The 22,608-nt window shown below is 38.8% G+C and overlaps 1 protein-coding gene across 1 annotated transcript in view; it reads left to right on the forward strand.

Moving 5' to 3' along the window:
• PHLPP1 (PH domain and leucine rich repeat protein phosphatase 1) overlaps window positions 1-22,608 on the forward strand; it is a 72,581-nt gene that overhangs the window by 8,220 nt on the left and 41,753 nt on the right. Inside the window, exons 2-4 of the mRNA XM_010000956.1 lie at window positions 605-801; window positions 2,767-2,892; window positions 16,651-16,817. Coding sequence (XP_009999258.1) covers window positions 605-801; window positions 2,767-2,892; window positions 16,651-16,817 — 490 coding nt within the window. The remainder of the gene's footprint in view (window positions 1-604; window positions 802-2,766; window positions 2,893-16,650; window positions 16,818-22,608) is intronic.

Below are 22,608 nucleotides of genomic sequence, written 5' to 3' on the forward strand. Positions count from 1 at the left end.
TCTTTCCAAAGCTCTACTCACATTTAAGCAGGGCCTTTGAGGGATTTCATCTGGGTTGCATCTGCTTACATTGTGACTGAATGTACTACCTCCACTGTTGAGTTCGCACTGAACAGGGTGGGCTGGAAAGAGTACCAGCTGTGTTGTTGGAGAAACTATTAAAGATGTTCAAACCATGATCTTAAGGGTGCCTAGAAGAGACATGGAAGCATAAAGGTGCAGGTCAGCATGCAGTACATCACCCCTTTTGCAGTTACCAAGCAGTCAATGTGAAATCAACTGGGATGAACATTTAATGTCCAGGTCCTGTAGAGAAAGAAGACTGGTACCATTATTTGGTACTTCTGTGACTATTGCAGGTCACTAAGTGTGTTGCAAGACCATGGTCTGCTCTCCATGATACCAACTGGTCATATCCCTCTACCTGTGAAAGAAACCTGTAGTAAGCTGACACCAAATTACCTGTTTGCTTGGTTTGCAAGTTGTTTCATTTGTCACACTGTGGTCTGTAGCTTGGAAACTTGCTCATGAAGTCTCAGGTTGACTTGAGTGAAAGAGGCAAAGATTTTCCATAATTAAGTGGATGCTTTTGTTTCTATTTCAGGAAAACCCCACAGCACTGGCAGCTCCGAACGGATTCAGCTCTCAGGAATGTACAATGTTCGAAAAGGGAAAATACATTTGCCAGTCAACAGATGGACAAGACGCCAAGCTATCCTTTGTGGAACATGCCTAATTGTTTCATCAGTAAAAGAAAGCCAGACTGGAAAGATGCATGTTCTCCCTTTAATCGGTGGAAAAGTAAGAGATTTTATTTTATACAGTTGATTGCCTTAATCTCTGTCTTTTTAGCCAGAGAAGATTACATTAAATTATGATGGTTCCTAGCCTCTCAAAAGCTTCTTTCTGTAAATGGGGTTATCAAAGTATGTAAATTACTTTTGATGATGGTCAGAGTCATACTTAACAACATTTGGAGTAAGGAAAGCAAAGCAAGGGTAACACATTCAGTTTCCTTTTCATATGTACAATGTTAAATGTTTCAAATATGCAATAGCATACAACCAAAGGTTACAATGCAGCTGTGTTGTGTATGATCTGTACCAGGCCTCTTTGTCCAGCTTTTACCCATGTTAGATTACTCTAAGATCTGAAAACTAACCAATAAGGGCATGTGTTTACTTTCAACATGGGACTTTTTTTGAGTATTCAGCTTTTTATAAGTGGTCTAACATAAGCTAACAACAACAACCATATTTACTTTTAAAGAGCTGAAACTGGACTTTTTTTCCTATTTGTTACATCTTGAAACACAAGAGGCCCAGTTTGAACACAAGGATAATTTTTTTCGTGGGGAGGGTGACTGAGCACTGGCACAGGTTGCCCAGAGAGGTTGTGAAGTCTTCTTCCTTGGAGATAATTTGAGATTCATCTTGACATAGTCCTGAGCTACTAGACGTAGATGGTCCTGCTTGAGCTGGGAGGTTTGAACCACGTGACTCCAGAGGTCCCCTTCCCACCTCTGTGAATCTGTGAAATTTTAGTGAAGGTTATAAGATTAAAACATTACTAATTTGGCCTAAATAGTGTTTCAGAGTACTATTATTGGCTTGATTAGCCAAGATAATGGGAGGAGAATCATTAGGTTGAGAATGAATTTATAGCTGAAATAATGTTCTTTTACCTTGCATACTGATAAATTTGATTCTAAAGAGTCATTGGGAGAGAAACAAGCTTCACAAAGTTATATATGCAGACTAAAGTTGATTCATTAATAGTCTAGGAGCTGTTTTTCCTATCTCCTTTTGTAATTCTTCATGTGATTCTTCATCTCTTCCCTGGAGGTACTGAAGTTAGAGACATTTTCCCTTTAGCAGCAGTGGTTGAACTCTGACAGTGAATTTTATTCCTGTCTGTAACACACTGGAGAGGACAGGATTCAAGTGTCCATTCACCTTCTCTGAGACAAATAAGGTGTTGGGTTTTTTAATTATTTAAAAAGAGAAGAGATTGTATACGCTTTTTCTTTTTTCTTTAATTGCTTAATATGTAATTTCTAAGTTGTTTTTGCACAAAAATACCTTGTGTAATGTAAAATATGCTGACTTCGTTAAACAGAAAGTTGACAACCAATTTTAAAAGAAGAGGAGAACTAAGCTGAGAAAAAAGTACTGAGAGCTTCTGCTGACAAAGCTTGGGAGGAGGATGCTTGGCACAGAACTAAGTGTTTTTTATATTATCGCTCAAAAAATATCCTTCCTCAACCCCATAAATACTCCTCACTTCCTGGTTTGCAAAGGCTTTCCAGAATGCAGTGCTGATACACTGAGACCATAAGTTGTGTGGGACTTAACGTGTATGGTAGCAGAATGATGTATTCTGGGTGTTTTTTAGCAAGTTGAGAAATGCCAAAGAATTTAATTGGGCTGTAAGAGAAGCATTTTGTTAAGCTTGCTTTTAATAACCAGGAGTATAAATTGTACTTCTTTAGGTTGTATAAAGACAGCCTTAAACGTGTTTCATTGGGAAGCCTTTTATGGTCTCTCTTAAAATACTGGCATTCTTGATGGTTTTCTCATTTGATTCCTTTGTCCTTCTGGTCTTTTTCCTTGCTTGTGTAGATTCCGTGAATATTTGACAGCCAAGATGCATCTTGAGTGCTTGAGAGGGTTAGACCAACTCTACTTGAAGTGCTTCTCTTGGGCACACTTTTAACTTTGCCCTGGGGAGTTCTAGTTCGCTAACAGTTTTTTGTCTTCACTGTAGGTGGAAGAAGTGAAAAAGCACCAGCACTGTTTAGCATTTAGCTCCTCTGGACCTCAAAGCCAGACCTACTACATTTGTTTTGATAACTTCACTGAATATTTGCGATGGCTTCGACAAGCATCAAAGGTGAGGAGAGTGCTAATTCCTGCCTGAATAGGATGTTAGTAGTGTTTCCCCCAGTTGTCTTGTATAGTCCCTCTTCTGGGTTCATTGTCATAAACTGTTACTGTTAGTGGTACATAACAAAACCTCAGTTTAGGAGCCCTTAATAACGGCAGACAAAAGGGAGGCAAATTTTTCTGTGTTTGTATTGAGACTTTGTTCTACCATGGTTGTGTAAACAAAGTGCTGTGCTGGACTTTATCCCTTTTCTCACCTTGATCCAGCTGGACAGATGGAGTGAGATCATTGGAACAAAGAGGATGACAAATACAACTGTCAAAATTCCAGTTAAAAAGCTTTGTTTCAGTGTTAATAAAATCTAAAATAGTGTTGGATTTTAAAAATTTGCTACTTACACACTGCCTGAAGATTAAATTGCTAGAATTAAGAAATATTTTTCTGGCTTGGAAATGTTGACTCTCTTTTAAGTTTTATAATTATTTGATTTTTTAAAAAATAAGTAATCGTTTTATGTCAGTAAAAAAGATTACTAAAGCCTTCATAAACTGAATTTTATACTGTGCTTACACCACAATTTGTTATGGGAATTCAGGTCCTGCATTATATTGTTTGACTCTTCTGCTCCACTTTGTGTTGTTAAAAGATTGTTTTTGTAATTACCTGTATTATCTCTTAATGCCTGTCACTTTTTTGACAAAATCTTTCTAAAATAATTTATGCATCTTGAATGACTTTTTTTATTTTTACCACACAAGTTCTTTTACTGTGCTGTCGGCACACTCTCTCTGGTTTTCTTGTTGGGCCTAAACCGTCTATTAATTTTATACTTGATGGGCTGTGTGTTTATGCTCTTTATTATGTTAAAGCAACTTGGTTTTATGTATTAATACTTAAGACATATTTGTAGCACGCTAGGTCTATTTTATATTTTTAGATTGCAGGAATTATCCAGCTATTGCCAGTGGTACAGTGGGGGTTGTTGGGTTTTATTAGAGGTTTGATTATTATGTAAAACTTTACTTGAGCAGTAACTGTGGCACCTCCCAACGCGTACATCGTTTAGAGTGTCCTTTAGATTATTTTTTTTTCCTAATAAGTGTTAAAATTATCTTTAAAGATGCCGTTCTAGCATCCCTGCTCAGGTCTGTTAAGCCTCAAGGTAAACATCCCCAAGGCATGTTGTATGAGACAGTGGGGCATGGTCTGTCAGGTTTTTGAGTTCTTGCTGCTTTGTCACTCTCTGGGATAGCAGTGCCCTTTCATCTCCAGAGGCTCTGACATCAGATAAATGAAAGGCAAATCAAATGAGAGAGGAAAACAGTGGAAAACAATGAACTTTAGAAGTAGAGATAAATGGCCAGAAAGCCCCTCTGAATTACTGGCAGCATAAGCTTGTTCTGTGCCATGCTGTGCTTCTCTCTTTCTTTCTGGTTCACCAAATGACTAACAGCGTTGGGACGATAGCCAGCATGAGAACATACCCCATGCACTCATGAGATCCTCCCATTTTTCTTGCTTAAGAGTAGAAAGAAAATACATAGTTTGCAGTATCTTTTCAGGCTGTCAGAATTGAAAAAAACCCACTATGCTATTTGTTTTGTTGGTGAACCATCCTTTGAGGAAAAAAAAAAAATAATCCTGCCTTTTCCCCAACTCCACCGCCCAGCCCCCAAAACTAAGACTCAGCATTCTGGATTCATGGATTTTGAAACAATACCTTGCCACACTTCAAGTTGGTGGGGGTTTTTTTAATGCTTGGGTTTTCTATCCTTAGACTGAAAAAGACAGACAAGCATGATTGTATTGGCAGTTGTCTGTGCAGTAACGTTGCTTCTGAAGAGCAGAAATGGAGAAAGTAGTAATGCTGCAAAAGTAACTTAGATTTCCTTGTGTCAAAGTGCTTGATTGGGTGCTGCACCATCCCTGATTCACGTGTACAAATAAATGAGAAAAAGTTTCAGCTTCAGCTCTGTCTTTCTCACCAGCATTCTCGCTTAAGAAACAACTAGCATTTATATCAGGTACTCTGCCTCAGATGTTTGGACACCATTCAAGTTCAAAGATGTTGAAATACTCTTGCTAACCAAGAAAATACCATGTAGAGCATTGTATGTCTAAAGGCAAGATAATTTAGGGAGAGAAATGTCATGGCTCCCTAGCTTCTAGTTGGTTGTTGTGGGCTAGGTCACATGGTGCTTACAGATGCTTTTTTAATGGTGGTGCTGTTTAGAGTACTTTTATGAATTATTATTAATAATATTTAAGACTATATTTTAAATACAGATTATAGTTCTCGGCATTTGGTTTAAAACCTGCATTTGTGCTAAGTTCAGTGGTAGTTTTTCTGCAGTCCTTTGTGGTCTTCTGTTATATGCTGCTGGAAACTGAGGCTTCTGATACTTTGCAAGTGTTGTGACAGCTTTATCCTGGCTCAAACCAGGACAATTATAAATTTTAATGCACAAGGACATCCTTGGTAAAAAATTTCATTAAAATCACTCAATTCAGATTTTAACTATGAAAAAAGATTTCACATCTGTCTTCTTTTTACTTCGGAAGAGCATCTGTCTTCTTTATACTTCGTAAGAGCTAGATGATGATGTTATTTTAACTTTTAAATAACAAGCTTAATCTTGAAAGGAGACTTTGCAAGGAATGCTTGCTCTGCAGTCTTTCTCCCCACAGAATACTGGCAATGTTGACTTTTTAGTGGTTTTCCAGAAAAAGACAAATGACTCCTGCAATAAATATTTGTATGATAGAGAAGTTTTGAATCTATGTTTGCAGAGACCATTTAATTAAAAATGAGCATCACTCCTGCATAATCTGATTATTTCTAACAGTCAAATCTGTCTCAGACAAGACAGCTCTCATTCTCTGCCCCAGCAAATTTTTGGAAGAGGTTTGTGAATAGGTGTTAGGATTGGTTTTCCTGTATGTGAGTGTCCTGAGGTGAACAGAACTCTTGTTTTCAGAACAGACTGAAGTTATTGAAAAAAATACTGACCTAAATATCAAACTTTGTGACATACTTACTCCAAATAGGTCAGTTTTAGATATGCTGATTTAGCTTCAAACAGAATATTTTTAAAAGCTGGAAATGTGACTTGTTTGTTAATATTGATAGCTCTGTACCACAGTGCATTTCTTTCCTTTTACTTTCCAAATACTCAAGTCCTAATTAAGGAAGCTGAAAAGGAAAGCAACAACAAAAAATTTAATTCTTTGTGATCTAGTAAGTTCCTTTTGTTGCCAAGTGTTGAAAAACAAGCATATGCAACTGGGAGGGGGCAGGAAGGAACATCTTCATGGCTTTAAAGAATTTTGTTTGCATGAAGTTGGCATGATGTTCTGGAACTCACACAATTACCTGCAGGGCAGCTTGGATCTGCTGCAGTTTACTACTTGAATGTCAAATGCAGAAGGAAGGGCGAAGAATGTGCAGCTGACAGTGAAGAGGATATGAGGAGGGTTTTCCTCATTTGCCTCTTCCAAAACCTGAAAAGCTTTAATGTAGCAGGAGAATGAGAGGGAGTTTTATGTATAGTTACTGAGCAGTGGAACTTGTTGTAGTGAAGCTTATGTTTGGGGTGTGGTGGTGAGCTCCTGCTGTTGACATTTCCAACAGCTAAGCTTAGTTTAATATTTTTCAACATGTGAAATTGCTGTGTGAGTGTTGTCTGGTTCACAACTCATGATATGGATTGTTTGACTGGAGGAAAAGGGTTATTCGTCCTCCATGTGCCAAGGCATACAATTAAAATGGGGTGTCAATGTCTGCCTCAGAAGTTCAGTATTGCAGAGCTTAACCAAGGACATACTACAGAATTTTATCATTTTGGAAACAGCATACATCGCTGGGCATGTTAAGACATGCAGACCCCACAGAACTTCATCCCTTTTTGGCTTTACAAGAGCAGGAAGTGTGTCAACAGCTTCATGTGACAATTATTTCTGGCTCTAGTGCTTGGTTCAATTGGGCAGATAGGGGAGGAGGCATTGACAGAGACAGCTATAGGTAATGCATGGCTGCCTCACATAAGCTACCTGTGCATGGCCACACTCTACATGCAGATAGGTAAAGACGTACAGACACACAGTCCCATGTGTGCACACACCACTGTCTGCTTCCCAGGCCAAGTTGCACAACTGTGGCTGTAATGACAGTCTGTTTAGTGGGGGAAAATCAGTTGTGTGGAGTTTAGGTGCCAGGGTGGATTTGCATCTATACACAGAAGAACACTCCCATTTAAAATACGAGGAATATCCAAAAACAGATCCTTGATTTAAAAGCTATGGAACTTAGGAGTTTTCTTCTGTGTGCCTTTGTACTTTCCCTTCCCTGTTTCAGTAGCCTTTGTCTTCAAGTCTGCAGTGGAAATGTGTGGTGTTCCAGATGACCCTAGCCTGCTGTGAAAAAAAGAGTAAATTATGTCAGCATACACTGTGTTTTAAAAGTGCTAAAAATAGCAAGAATAGCATATTCAAGAGAGAAGGGTGTGCAGCCATATTGGTCTTATTGCTTCCATATCAGTGCAGAATGCCCTCTTAATACATCTATTTCTACTGTTAAACTAACAGAAAATAACATCAGAGTTTAATTTAGTTTATACTGTGCAAATGAGTAATGCAGTAGCATCTACAGCAGTAGTCTCCATCTTTCCTCAACTTGTGTAGAGTCCTACCTGAAGCAGCAGTGGAAAATCAACTTTTTAGATTATTTTTTTTCTCTAAAGTTACCTAGTTCTGACCAGCTGCCTCAGTGTTTTAGCTGTTTTTTCTGTGTAAGTGTGATGGTTGTCTTTGGAGACAATGTTGTGAAATGCAAGTCTGAACTGTGTGAAGAGGATGAAGTTGATCTATGATTCTGGTCATATGATTTTTATTTCTGCTAGGAAAAAAGTTCTGAGTTCTGACTGCAAACAAGCTTACATCTATATAATTTAAAAATTAATTCCTTAACTTGATGGCAGTTCTGCAAATATAGTTCCAAAATAGGAGACCAAGACAATGAGCTTGTGCAAGTGTTTTTCAGAAGTGGTGCTGAGGAAATGCAGTGAGCAACAGTTGATCATTACTGCTAGAGAGGTGCCTGCCTGTAAGCTGTGCTTCATCTACTTTTAAGCTAGTGAAAGGTAATCAACTGTAGGGCTGCCTGTTCTTCAGTACAGAAGATTCTGCTCATTTATTAAAGTGATGGGTAATAAACTGTATCCACTTGTGCTTTATCTTTATTTCATGTATTGACATTGAACTTTCCCTTGTCAGGCATGGTCAACCAAGAGAAAGAAAGACTTAAGTGCAGCTTCAAACTTCACTGTGGAACAGACTTTGCAGAGCTTTTTAATACAAAATATAGGCTTCAGCCTGAAAAGAAGGCTTAAAGCCACAAGTCTCATCGTTAAAGTAGCCCTACATTGTTTTTGTCTTGCCCACTAGCTGATTGACCAGCTTTGTATGTGTTTCTAGATACTATGTGAGTTATAATGTCTTTACAAAGTTCATAGTTGCAGGGATTTTTATTACCAAATCTCAGTTTTCTTTGGAGAGATTAAGAACAGGATATTTTTTCCAGAGCCTTGACCACAGAGCAGTGCCAATGGCAAGTCTAGGAAAAAAATCATATGAAAGGATCAAGTTAAGTTTATTTTAAGGTGTTTGGGATGTTACTTGTTATAATGCTGCCAATTTAGAGTCACTGGATGCAATATCTTCTCTCCAGGTGTCTGTTTAGTCTCCTAAGCCATGGATATATCTCTTTTGGAGGAAAGCTATAGAGAACTTTACCTTAGTTTTCATGAGATCTAAATTTCTAGATGTGTATTTTTGCTTTTAACTTCAGCTGTTGGTTATTAGCTTAGGCAATTCTACAGAGAATTACTGTGTGCAACAGAAACACTTGTTTGTGTTGCAGCTAGGAGTTTCTGAAATTTTCTTACAGTATCGTAGTCTTAGTTCATGTGTTTGAATGTAAGATTGTGATTCTGGGCTGTCATGTCTGTGTATGTGTTGGGGACAGGGTGAAGGTCAGGGATTTGCTGGTTGCTGAGAGGATGACCATGCAGTAGTTGGTTTCTTTCTTATACCCGTAGCAGTTGGAGGCTTGAAAATGAGTCTCTATGCTGGTGTGACCTAAAAATGAGTTTAGTATAATGCGAAAATCAGCACCATCTTTTGAAAACAGCTTTTAACCAAATCCAAGGCTTTACAAAAAGCTTGGGTTTTTTTGTGGATAACAACAATCCAGGTCTCTTCACATCTACGGGACTAACAAACATCATTAGCCTGTCTGCAACTGTTGATTTGGTGTCTAGTGAAGAAAAAAGAACCTTGAAAGACTTTCTCATCTGTCAGTGGGGCATCTCTTGAGCTGCTCCTTACTTACAGGAAACGTGATGACTCTAAGTTTAGTACAAGGAAACCATTTTTTCCTCTAATACCATAAAATGACAATATGGAGATAACGCTTTCTCTAAAAAGAGATCCTTAAAAATAAACCCACAGCTTCCTTTTGGCAGTGATCACAAGAATTCAAATATAAACAAAGCTCTGGTTTTCGTGTGGAATTCTACTTCCTTTTTTGTGTGTGTACAAAATCTTCAATAATTGGGACCTTTGTTCTGCAGTCATATCTGGTCATTCTTGCTGTGAGTGGCTTCGTGTCGTCCTAAGTCTGAAAGCCAAAGATTGGGCAAAGCAAACTTGAAGCCAGTTTTGTTTGTCTTTTGATGGTAACATTTAAAAGTGTTCCTCCTCTTTTCCTGCAAAACCTGTCCTTTTGTGCCTTTTGTTGTTCGAGGTTACTTGATATTTTAGAAATGAACTTCTGAGTGTGTTTCAGTGTAATCTCTCTCTCTTAATGGTTTGGGAGGGAAGCTTGATGTTTTGGCTCAACTGGTTAGTTTCCCATGTCAAAATAGATCCACTGATTCCACAGTGGTGTAATTGGTGACTTCAAGCTTTTCTCTCAACCTCTGTTGTAGAGAAACTATAGCTTCAATATTATATTTTTTTTCTTTTTTCTTGCTGAAATTTGGAGTCTGTGGTCCTTGTTTTGAACTTGCTGTCTTCAGTTAATAATAGTATTGAAGTGTTGCAGCCAAGAGTGAGGATGGAAAACTAGGTATCGCCCACACATCTGGCATAGCTTTCAAGTAAAATCTTTTGAAGCCTCTAAATCAGGTTCTGATATTCTGGAAGCTGAATTTGTGCAGCTCTTGCATAAATACAGGAAAGCATTGCTATGGCTTATATCTAGAAGCTCAGGTATCACAGATACTGCCTTTTAAGGTGTGTTCAATCCAGGAGGATCCCAAAGTGTTTTCAGAAATCTCTGGGCGTAGGGGGGTGGGAGTGAGTGGGGGAATTAAGAGTCTATGGTGAGCAGATCCCATGGGACTGGAGGGGGTTGCAAGGACTGACACTACACAGTGCTTTGGTACCTATAAGGTGATAACAGAGTTGTTCATGAAACTGACTGTAACACTGAGGGCTTTTCCAAGCAAGGTCTAGCAGGGAGATAAAAAGGAGAGGAATTATTAGCAAAAACTAATTTTAGGGACGTTTGATCTCTGTAGGCTTCTTCTGTAGTCCATGAAGAGAGAGAGAGGTCTCCAGGAAGAAGAGGGAATGAGCACTGGAGACTGGTTTTTGGCCCTGGGCCATTAGAGCTATATTTGTGATAGTTTTAGAATACAGACATTTGGGTCAGGAGGCCCTACTGAGTTACTGTGGAACAATGGCATCAAAAGAGTTCATCTCACTGAAGAATTAATCAATATGATGCAGCTGTGTAGGAGAACCTAAGTTGGAAGCTAGTGCAACTTCTTATTTTAGACAAACAAAGCCACACAAACCTCTCCGTGTGGCACTGGGGAGGCTTAGACAAGTGAACACCTATTGAAAGTCTCACTGGCAAGAGGTTGAAGTCTGTGGTAAATGCTGGTAGAAGGTACTTGTTGGAGGGCTACTCATTGCAAAGTCTGCTTGCTGGCAGAACAGAAGCTTGTCTTGGTAAAAAAAATTAAGTCTAACACAAGTTGTTAGAAGTAAGAGGAGTATTTTTAAACTTTTGTGAAACTGTCACCTGTTTTGCAATATTTGCAAGACAACTTATTTTCGGTCAGGCTGTTTTAACCATGTTAATATTCCTTGCTCCACCGAACGGAGATTCACATGTCTGAATTATAAGTAGCTTAATGCTACAGCTAATTAACTCCAAGTTTCATCTTAAGCCTTGTCCTTGCAGGGATCCTATCAGTGTGAACATTCCAGTGTGACTACACCAAGGTAACAGTTTTGGCATTACTCCCTGTGTAATATTGGTACCAAGATCTGATCTTTAAAAGAAGAGCTCTTTTCCTTCTGGAGGAGCAAGAATATTCATATTTGGGTAGTGACTTCACATAGTTCTAAACATTTCTAAATGTCAGGTGAAAAATGTAACTTTTTTTAAACAAATACCAAGATCTTGATGCTAAACCTGGGACATTCTTTCACATCTATGAAATGACTTCTATCATGAAGGGCAAAGGAGTGCAACTTCTGCTTAATTACCTCCACCTTTCTGCCTCCCCACATATCTTTGCTACTACTGTTTTCAGTTAAGTTGTCAGAGCTTTGCACAAAGGACGAAAGCAGAAGTGAGATATTTGGATGCCTCATCCCTGGGAGCATTTAAGGCCAGGTTAAATGAACGTTTGAGCAATCTGGTCTAGTGGGAAGTGTCCCTCCTGACGGTAGGGGGTTTGGAATTAGGTGATCTTTAAAGCCCCTTCCAACTCAAAGCATTCTGTGCATCCGCATGCTGTATGAATCTTTGTTGGGAACTAAGGAGAGGAGAGCAGGGACAAGTTAAATCACCTTTGTGCCCTCGAGTCTCTCTCGCATGAGGTGTTTGTACCAGAGGCTTTTAGCTGCATCTCCTGCAGAGGGGAGATGGGTCAGAAGCTCATGCCCTATGAGTGTTGCCCCTCCGGCGTGTGTAATCCGGGGTCTTACCTTCAGCATTGCTGGTTGGGTTCCTGAATCTGAGTGATGTGCTTTCCAGCCACTGTTCAGTTTTATGCTTTCTTTGCAAAGCCCTCAGCTTCAGTTAGCACATACCTGATTTAAAGTTTGAAAGAAAGCAAAAAGGAGAGGCCAGAAAAGCTCATTACATTTTCACCCTTTGGACTGCACCCATTTTAAAAGCTATCACTGAAAACCAAAAATATATGGCTTAAAAAGTTGTTTCCACCCCCACCCCCTTCATTAAGGTTTTTGGTGATAGCTTGTCTACCAGTCTGAACATTTCCTCAGCTCTTAGCTATGGCTGAGGGGACAGATGTGTTTCCCAGCTGTGGAGCTCAGCTTAGCAGAGGGAAGACCTCTCTGCTGAGTGGGTTTCTGTGTTAAAATAGAAAGCAGGATTAGAACTTGAAGCGAGGTTAGTTCTGAGGTGAGGAGAACCTGTTTGCTGTAAGTGGTTAGTTTATATCTTTTAAGCTTGTGTATTGCTATTTAGTTAAGCTGTATGCAGGCATCGGTGGGATGTGCTGATTACCAAACTGTTTAAAAACAAATCCTAAAGGAGAAAAATTACGCTGCCTTTGTATTAGCATGTCTACAGCAGGTGTAATTTAACATTGTCAACTCTGTTCAAACAGACAGGGAATGTGGGCTGTTTAGTTATTTTAATTGTCTTTTGTTGAAATACTAAATAGTAATTTCTTATCTGAATAGTGCTATAAGGAATCGGATGAGGGTAAACAGGAAAAAGACATAATTACATTGGTTAAAATTCACACCACAGGTCACACCAAAAGATGTTCTTTTGTAAACAAGGCTTGTGTTTGACCTTACAGCTGGGTTCAGCTGTGTCCGTTGTCAGCAACAGATCATTTTTGTAGTATAGCCAAGGCATTAAAACAAAGGCAGTAATCAGTCTTGTTGCACAGCTTGGTGACAAAGGTGGCATTATACTGATGGATGAAGCGAAGTGGGTTTTAGTCCTGTGTAGCAAGAGGAGGCAAGAATATTGGTTGATACAAGTATTTTTCTGTATTTTTGTTGCCAGCTGTTATACAAGTATTGAAATACTGTTTCCTTCTTAAAAACAATAATAAAAAAATTCAAGTCTAAACCGTTGAAACCTCTTTTCGGTACTGCTGGGTTATGTGCATTGTTGTTTATACTTTTAAGTACTATTGTGGCACAAGTAAAACACATTCAAAAGTGAGTTTCCATATCTGGGAGACTCCTAGTTCTTTGCCATTTGTGTAGCTCTTGAGGGAGAGTAGCAGAAAACACTTTCTCTAGGAAACAGAAAGAGCTACATGTTTCATCTTCTTTCTTTATAATTGGGATGATTAAGAATCCCAACTGAAAAGTGGACTTCAGAAAGTACAGGATCTTGCTTTGTGTGTGAGCTACCCTGCTGTCAAACTGTTGCATGTCTCGCTCCTCTGGGAAAGACAGGTGTTGACCCTACAGCTTATGATTAGCTACCATAACTGAGAGGAGGCTGTCTTCCAAGAAGGTCCTTGCCCCAGCCGCTTCCCCCATGTTACTACTACTGGAAATACAACAGAGGTTTCATGTGAAAAAATTGTGAAGGGCATATGCAATTTAGAGTGTGAGGAGAAAGACGTTCCAGAGTAATTGGTCTGGACAATGGCACCTTCTGTCTGGGGAGCTGGGAACTCTGCTGCCTGTGGCTTTATTTATATTTATGTCTGTAAAGTGTATAAAACAGTTACACTTCTAAGTTTTGGTTTTTTAAAAAAAAACAACACCAAACAAGCTGTGATGAGTGCTTGATGCAAGTTCCACATCTATCTAGAAAGCCATACCCTCTGGCATTGCTACACTGACTCTCTTCACCATTTCTGTGGGAGCATGGGTCTGTTGAACTCAGCCCAGATAACTTGTTGAGGTATTTATTTACAGTGGAATGTCTTGGGGGCTTTTTTTGTTTGTTATGGGTGAGGTTTTTTTTGTTTTGGTTTGGTTTTTTGCTTTTCTTCCAGTGGAAACCCTAATTCCTGCAGATAATGTGCCTTCCTCCAAATGCTTTTTTATTCTTTGATTGTGAGGGATATTGTAGTCAGCATTTTCTTACCCTTTATCAGCTTATCTCTGCAGTGATTCCCCACAGTGAGTCAGGGAAACCCAATGCTTCATTAAAAACTTGTGTCATCTTTTGAAAGAATACTTTGCTTTCAGTAAACAATAACAAACACACACAAGCACAACCTAACTGCATTTAAGTCAGTTGAAGGTAATTGCAAGATTGAAATACTCCTTTATTATTTGTTTGGGATCAATATAATTTGAGAATTTCAATATGCAACGTCAAAACAGCTGATGCAAGTTTCTGGTGAACCAAAGGAAGTATTGTTAAAACATTACTCTCCTTTGTCAGTCTTCTTTGTTTTTCATCTTGTTCCTCTGTTCTCTAAGAATTTGTTACAGAACAGTATTGAGCAACGAAAAGAGAAAAGTCTTTATCCCTGGTTGTGAGAATAACTTGTGTTTGTGTATATGAGTATTCCCTATGACAGTTCAGAAGTTAATTCTCAGAGTGCTGTTTTGCTAACCAAGACTTCAATAAAATTACTTGATTTCAGAACTAACACCTTTTAAAACATGGCTTTAACTTTTAGAATAATCTCTGTGATAGAGACATCATTCAATATGTCAATTGTATGAAAATCTTAATTAAATTATTGGTATAACTGATTAATTTAAAAACAAACAAAGAAAATAAAACATAAACAAGCAAGCAAAAAATAACTAGAACATAAAACTTGAAAAAAAACAACACCTGAACTTTTAACTAGATTTTTTTTATAGGGCTTGATGATTCTAAGAAAAGTTTGGCATCCTTTTTTGAGACAAGGTTAGAATTTCAATTTGTTTGGCTGCTTTGTCATTATTCATACTCAGAGTTACCAATTCTGGTACTGTAGATACTTTCAGAATAACGTGTTTTGCTAAGCACTGCTGGGTTGTTTATTGATGTTCATATCACATTCCAAACAGGTAGCTGGAGCAACAGTGTATGTAAGCATGACACCTAAAATTACACCTTCTCCTTTTTAATTTATTGGGTGTCAGCACTTTTTCGTCTAGTGTATTCTCATTGTGATGAGAACTGTACCGTACCGGGCAGGTTCTGGCACTGTAAACAGACTGAATACTTAGCTTTCAGAAATGTATTCTCAGAATAGCCTATGAATAATTTTTGTCTAATCGTACAAGGGGAAGAAAAATAGAAGCTACAGTAACAAGAGGACTGAACTAATTGAGTAAGAAAAATTTGAGTGTTTTAATGGATGTGGGAGGACTGGATTATTAACGGTCGCATTAGAGAAAAACACTGCACCGTCTGTTCCTCTTGAAGCTTATGGCTGTGTGTTTATAATAGGCACCACTTATCCTGAGGCCTGTTGAGCTTGCATTGGAGAGGGGGAAAAAAAGGGAAAGAAAAAAACTCCTTGGCTTTCCTTTCAGTGACAGACTCCTTCACTTATGCCAACAAAACCTAGTGTCTCTAGCTTCATTTTTATGGCAAGGGCCGTAGTCTCTTGCTCAGAAGGTTGGGTGGTGTCTCCTTCATCAGGGTTCAGAAGGTCTAACAGAGTGTCATTGGGCATTGACTCTGAGGTGTTGCGCTTTTTTTTTTTTTTTGCTTCCTTGTGTCCCATTGATGTAGTGTTTGTACTTCCAGAATTCTGGCATGTAAGACCAGTAAAAATGCCAATGACAAAATAAAATCATTGCTTCTGTTTCTATGAGCAGCTGATAGAACATGTAACCATTTGAGCACTGTTTGTGCACTCTCAGAAGTCTGAAATGGTGGTGAAGTTGTTTCTTCTCCTTTAATCTAAGATATGCCTGCTCCAAATATGTCTCTAGCATTTGACCCCTGCCCTTGCATATGCACTGCCTTATACTACTATGTCGTGGTGCTTTGTCATGTAGCTAGCTCCACAGCTCTGCTTCATGAAAGGATATTTTTAGTAGTATTGGCCAGGAAATAAAATAGTTCTACATTGCAGTGTTGTTTGGGGATTTTTGAAAGATACAGACTAGTAAAATAACTGAAACAGCAGGATGTAGTTCACCTGGCTGTATCCTAGGGGAGTTGGTAAGGGGCAAAGTTGTGTTGAATGTGTTGCCTGTAGATCTCGGTGGAGTGATGTTAGCTGTGTGTAGTGCTTGGTGGTATGATTTCTTTAGCTTCTATAGACTCTGTTTTGTTTTCCTTCCCCTTTCTAGAAAACAGTATTAAACCCCAAGTCTCAGTTTTGTTTTTGTCACATTTTTATCACGATTGGACAGTTTTATTATTCACTGAAAAGAGATGAGTGCTCAGTGCATTGCTGCTGCTGTTATTTTTTTCTCCAGTCAAATATAAATGGGATAACTCTCTCCCTGCCATTTAATACCTGCTTTTGACCCTTGAAACCAAGAGAGAGTGGTGACAGTTATCCTGTAACTTGATTGATGAAAATGAATAATTTTCACTAACTTTTTTGACAAATCTTTATGCTTCTCCCTCTGCTAGTTATCTCTGGACCTGACTTTCGCACTGAGGCAAAGCAAGAGATCATGGCATAACTTGCAGCAGTGATGCAAACCATTTTGGATTAGCTATATATGCTGGCACTGACTTTTTCTGGGGTTAAAAGCAGTTTCTGTTGTGTTAGTGGAGGGGAAGGAAATGCTGATTTTGTATTACAGTAATAACATATTTGTGTACCTCCTGACTTGCAGGTTGCATCACAACGCATAAGCTCAGTGGATCTTTCATGCTGCAGCCTGGAACACCTGCCTGCCAACCTGTTTTATAGCCAAGACCTTACTCATCTCAATTTAAAGCAGAACTTCCTGAGGCTAAACCCCAGCCCATCCACAAGTAGAGCGCTTAGTGAACTACAAAGGTAAAGTGATGCCATTCTACTGGTCATATTCTGCCCTTGGAGCCAAGTGACCACTAGTCTGCATGAATTTTCCTAAAAAAATTACTAGCATCCTCTTTTGGAGGATTGGCCTGGCTGTAATGCTTCAGAAATTGGTTAACTCTGTGTGTTAGAAACAAGCTAGATTTCATTAAAAACAATGTTTTTCATGCAAATAGAAGGCTATTTTCAATCCAAAATGCAGTTTTCAGAATGTCTTGTTTTTATCTACCTACTGAGGCCAGACTGTAGTTCTTTAATCTTTGACTCACATGAGTGAATGTAGGTTGGCAAGCTGCCCATCAAAGGGATGTGTCCCAGGTAGAGGCAGCACTACATGTGACTTTACTTAAAACTTTGTCGTTACCCTCCAAGCAAAGAAAGCTCTGATTTAATAAATTCAGCCTGACTCCTGTCCGCTCTCCACTCTGCTCAACCCTAATTCTTCTTTCCCAGTAACTGTGACCTTCCAGCTGTTCTTTCCACGTAGCTCATCCGAGAATGTAACAAATGGGTAGACAGCAGCATGATCGGTGATCTGAATGTTTTAATGTGTGTCCTGTGGAATCAGCAGGCTTCTTGTGTTCAGAAAGATTAATTTTTCCATTCTGAATATAAAATTGTGATTTTCATTTCAGTGGTAACTGAATTGCAGAGTGCCTCAGGATTGTATTTGTGGATGGTCCTGTTAAAATGTTTTAAACTACATTTTAAAATCCCTTACACTTTGAAAAAAAAATAATAAAAAATGCAAGATGGGTTATGCAGACTGTTGTATTTTTATATAATTCTAGTTTCGTTCTGGAAAAAACAAAAAATCTGCCATAATGGAAGATGAATGAACCCAGCAGGTCTGCTTCGCAAACAAAGCAGGCAGTGATTCCAAGAACTTAGGAACATAGTCTGGAGAGGAATAGTGGATTAAATGTCTGTATAGGTCTCCAAATAGCAAGTGGAATTTTAGCATAAATTCTGTGATGAACATGGACAAGTAATGAATACATTTATTTTAACAAATTTTTATCATTTTTCTTTTTAAATACCAGAGTGCAAAAGACTTGTTTATATTTTGTTCATGTAGATAAAGCTAATTCTGTTTGGTATTAGAAAGCATAAGTAATGCGATGGGCAATATTTATTTTCTGATGTTCTCTTGGGTACTCTAATTGTAGGAATTGCTGAAGAGTCTTGCTGAAAGTTAATGAACTGTTGAGATATTTTTTTGATAATGTGAACCTGAATGTGCAAGAGTGGAAGAGTTCAGGTGATCAATTAAAACTCTCCTATTTTTTGAGATTCTGCATCAGGAAAATCTGGAGAAGTGGCACATACCTGAGGTGGTGCCAAACTGATTGTTTCCATCTTCTGAGAGCTGGTCCTATTCTGTCAGTGAATGATGGTCTGCTCTGCCTCCATTGCTTTGAGTTTGTCAAGAAGGCACAGGGGAAAAAGTCTATGAACTTCTGGAGAAAAAAAAAATAAGGAAGACTACATAGCATTATTTCAGTGGATTGGAGCCAGTGTCTGGTGAACTCCTGCCCCTTGGCACTGACCTTTCGTTTGTCACTGCTGGTGTTCTCCAGCCTTATCTTCATTCAGCAGAGGAGGCAACACTCAGGCGAGTAGCTGGAAGCTGTTGCTGCTGTCCCCTTTGCTGTGCCAGTGGAAAGGACTGTGTGAGGTGGTAGCTCCTGATGAGAGTTAGGAAGAGCAGTGCCCCATTGGTTATCTTTTGCCTCCCAACAGCAGCAAAAGCACAAGCCTTGCCCAGGAGTGCTCTCCAAAACCATGCTCCTTCCTGCCCTAAGAAACACAGCACTGACTTCTCCTCCCTGGGGTGGGAAAACTTGAGTTTTACTTGTGCTACCAAAAAGCTTTGAGCCAGCTTTTCTGTAGTAAGTAAATACACCAATGTCTGTAAAGAAGAAAACACTATCTTTTTTAATTACTAGTGAATCTCAGTATGAAAGCATGTGAAAAGTAAAAGAAGCTCTGTCAAAGTAAGAACAGGAGTTGTCTGACTTTTTTTTCTTTTAAATCAATTTTCATATAGCCATTTTCAGATCTTTTGGGGGGTTACACAAGGTAAAACTTGACTGGATAAACAAAAAGTCTTCTTTTGTTCACCCATGTTCTTTTAAACCACTGCAAAGCAAGTACAAAATCTGCTGTTCTGATTTGATACTGTTGGCTTTTATAGCAAATTTTCAATCACTAAATTGCAGCCGCACACAGGGCACAGGACCAGTGAATCAAGTCCAGAAGTATTTAAGCTCAAAAATAACTATGGACTTGGATGTTATGAACAAAATTCATTGGCATTTATATACCTACCCTTCCTGGTACAATTTTCTATTAAAATCTGGTTAGCAAGACACTCTAGGAAAATTTGTCTTGCTGCAAGCAGCTCTTGGTGCTAGCTGTTCCTCTTAATAAATTGCATGAGGTGGTAATTTGACAAATGCTCATGAAGGATGGATTTCAAAAGGAGGTATGTCAAAGAAGAAAATGCCAACTTCTCAGCTACCCGCTGAGTAGACTTAAAAGCATGTGGGTCATAGTAATGAGATGCTGACATATGCAGTGACTTGGCAGGTGAAGTCAGGAATGGATTGGGAAAAACCCCAAATTCCTACGTTTGCTTATGCAGTTACTTCTTTCAGTTGTTACAATAATGTAATTTATTGAATTTCTGAATAAAGTATTTAGTCCTACCCAGTGCATGGCATTAGTGAAAAATCTCCATCTTGGGAACTAAATTACTGGTAGTATGTGAAGGTTCACAGAGGTATAAATGCACTTTTTTCCTAGTAGCTACACTCTCACTTGCTTTTCATGTCCTCTCAAACTTCTCAAGTTTTGTTGCCAGACCCCACAGGGCACTGTCAATAGGTGCACTGTAAAAGCTTTCTCCTCCCCTCACTCCCTCTTTGTTTTGTCTTGGTTTTGGGGTTTTTTTTAGGGAGCTCTTCTGGAGAGGTATTTGCTTTTAAATGCACACATTTAAATCAATCCAGGTAACATGGGGAGTGTGCTACCACAAGGAGTGGAGTACTGTTGTGTGCTCCACTCTGTGGGAAGATGCTGGGAGCTTTCTCCCACAGTCTGATGGTCTCAGAGCCAGGGAACTTTAATTTTATACTCCTTTCCCTCTTTCACTTGAAGCCAAAGACTGAAGTATTGCTATCTAAGCAGTAAGACAAGAAGTAGAATTTGGCATGATGTTGACAACAGTCTACTAGTAACAAACTCCATCCAGTGTTTGCTGTATTCTGCTGCTACATTTATTTTCTCATCTCTGAAGCCTTAGAATATTATTTTTTCTATTTATAATACTACAGAAGACACTTGGGATATGTATTTATATAATTTCACTGCTTTTATTTTACTGAGTTTGTAAAGACATTGAAGGAAGAGTTTGGTTTTGTTAGTGCCTCTTTCAAAATCTTCATGACTGGTTGTGCTCTACACAGCTCCTGCATGCCTTTCTGAACTCAAGGAAGTACCCTCATGTGAATACTCAGCAAAAATCGGTGATATTAGAGTAAAGAAAAATAAATTACAAAATCAAGTGGCCCCACAAGTGACTAACTGGAGAAGATTGCAAAATGCCTGAAACACATTGGGTTTTTTGATTATTTAAATCTGAACAGTAGGAGAACCAGAGATGGCACTAAGAAATGTGCTATAAAATAGCATTTTAAGAAAATAATGTAGTCTAAAAGTAGAAATTGCAATTATTTATTGGATTCAGTGTAGTGGAACTATTAGGCTATGTACAGCAAACATATTTATGGAATCCAGTTATTGTGCATCAGCCTAAACCAATTTACTTCTCTACTCCTTTCTGATGCAACTTCCAAAGTAAGGGGTTTCTTTTCATGTATTTTAACATTTTTTTGTTTGGAAGCCCACCTTTAGCTATTGCTTTCCTATTTCAAGTATAAATTTCCAATATAGCGAATATATTTTCACTTTTCTCCCTGGAATTTTTTTCTTCCTCTGAGGATGGTCTTTCCCCCTAATGAAGCAGTGTGCCCTAGGTAAATGCAAAAATTGAAAATTTTCAAGTACAGTAGTGTCCCTTCCTATTATATCCACTAACAAAACATATATTTTCTTTTCTTGTCTTTGTCGTCCTCTGACCAACTATGTATTAGAATAAAAGCTCTGTTGTCTTAAGTTTGGAAATAGTCTCAATTTGACTTAACATTGTGATTATTTGTGTATTTTGAAAAATAACTGCCTAGATTTAAGGTTATTCCTTTTTGTTCAGTGCAGTCTGGGTTTTGTTTTTTTCTTTTTTAATACAATCTACCAAATAATTTTGACATATAGACTCAAGCCGGTATGCCAGAGTTGTGCCTTTTATAGTTTTACATGTGAGTAGGGGGGAGAAATACTAGGATGACTGTTCCTGGTATGTTGACATAAAGGGCAGTGAAGATGCCAACATTGCAGTTATTTATCTCCTTTTTTCTTTTCTTCCATGGGATTTAAGAAAGGAATAAGGAAGTAAAAATTCAGATAAAACTATGTTTTAATGTATTAATTCAGATAAAGGATAAATTAATGATTAATGGGCCAGTTTCTTCTGACTTGACCAGAATCGATCTTTGCCTTCAAACAAAGTGACCCTTTTTTCTGAGATGACTTTACTTTATTTGTGTTTGTCTGATGTGAGCTGCTTGGTTTCTGGGTGAACAGGAGTCTTGTCCAGAGAAACCAAATGGAAATTACCAGCAGAGCTCCTCCTTCCTCATCTCTCTCTTATTTGTTGAAGACACTTTTGTGGCCCAGCTGGAGAGGGCTGCTCTTTACCTCACTTAGGCAAAGCCTTCACCTGATGCATCCAAGGGAATCTCCCCAGCTGTTACGGAAACAAGTCTACCTCTGTACATCAGTCTCAAAAATTAAGCAGGGCAAGAGGGCTGGAATACTTCATTTTAGTCATCCAACTAATGTAAGGTTTTTACAATACCACCTTTCTGGGAAAGGAGATGCTGTGACAAGTGTTTCTGGTGCTAGACTAGCAGCTCCCTTGGACAATCAGGCTGTGGATGTGGAGTCTGATGCAAGTGCAAAAAGGCAGCAAATTGGACCTTTTGTTGCCAAGGAGGAAATCGATGTGTCAGGTTTATATGGAAATTCTCTTTGTGATTAAATTTGTGGCCGGAGTAGCAGGTGCTCACAAAGATGCTAAGTGGGAGTTCAGCTTGCCACAGTGATGCTAGGCAAGTGCCATCAGAAATGCTCATAAACGGTGCAGAAGCCATGGAGCAGTTCTGCTCAGCTTGAAATTATGTTTAGCTGCAGCCACAGCACAGTCATGAGACAGCCCAAATACCGGGACAGTATTGGCAAAGCGATTATTTTCCTTAAACTGAGGCCCTTGTTAAGCCACGTCTTCTGGTTTGGGTGTAGTAAAACAGTGCTGTTTAATTGCTTTTGGTAGGAACAGGGCAAGACTGGTTTTGTCAGATGACTCTGTTATGGCTGCATTTCAATGACAACCAACTGGAATATACTATTCCCCCTCCTCTCCAAACACAGTAGAACACAAATGCACTACTATGTAATGGAAATTCTTCTGCTGTGCACATTGTGTAGATCTGAATTTGAAATTAGCGTGTCAGTTCATCGCTTTGCCGTGATACAAACTTCTCTTATTAGTCTCTCTCCTCATTTCACGTATGTCAAACTAAAACCACTTCTGAAGTGGCAGCTTTGGGATTAAGTAAGTGGGCATTTTTTTGGCTCAGTTATGGCAATT

This window comes from Chaetura pelagica, unplaced genomic scaffold (assembly GCF_000747805.2).
Source record: "Chaetura pelagica isolate M959 unplaced genomic scaffold, ChaPel_1.0 scaffold104, whole genome shotgun sequence".
NCBI lineage: Eukaryota > Metazoa > Chordata > Aves > Apodiformes > Apodidae > Chaetura > Chaetura pelagica.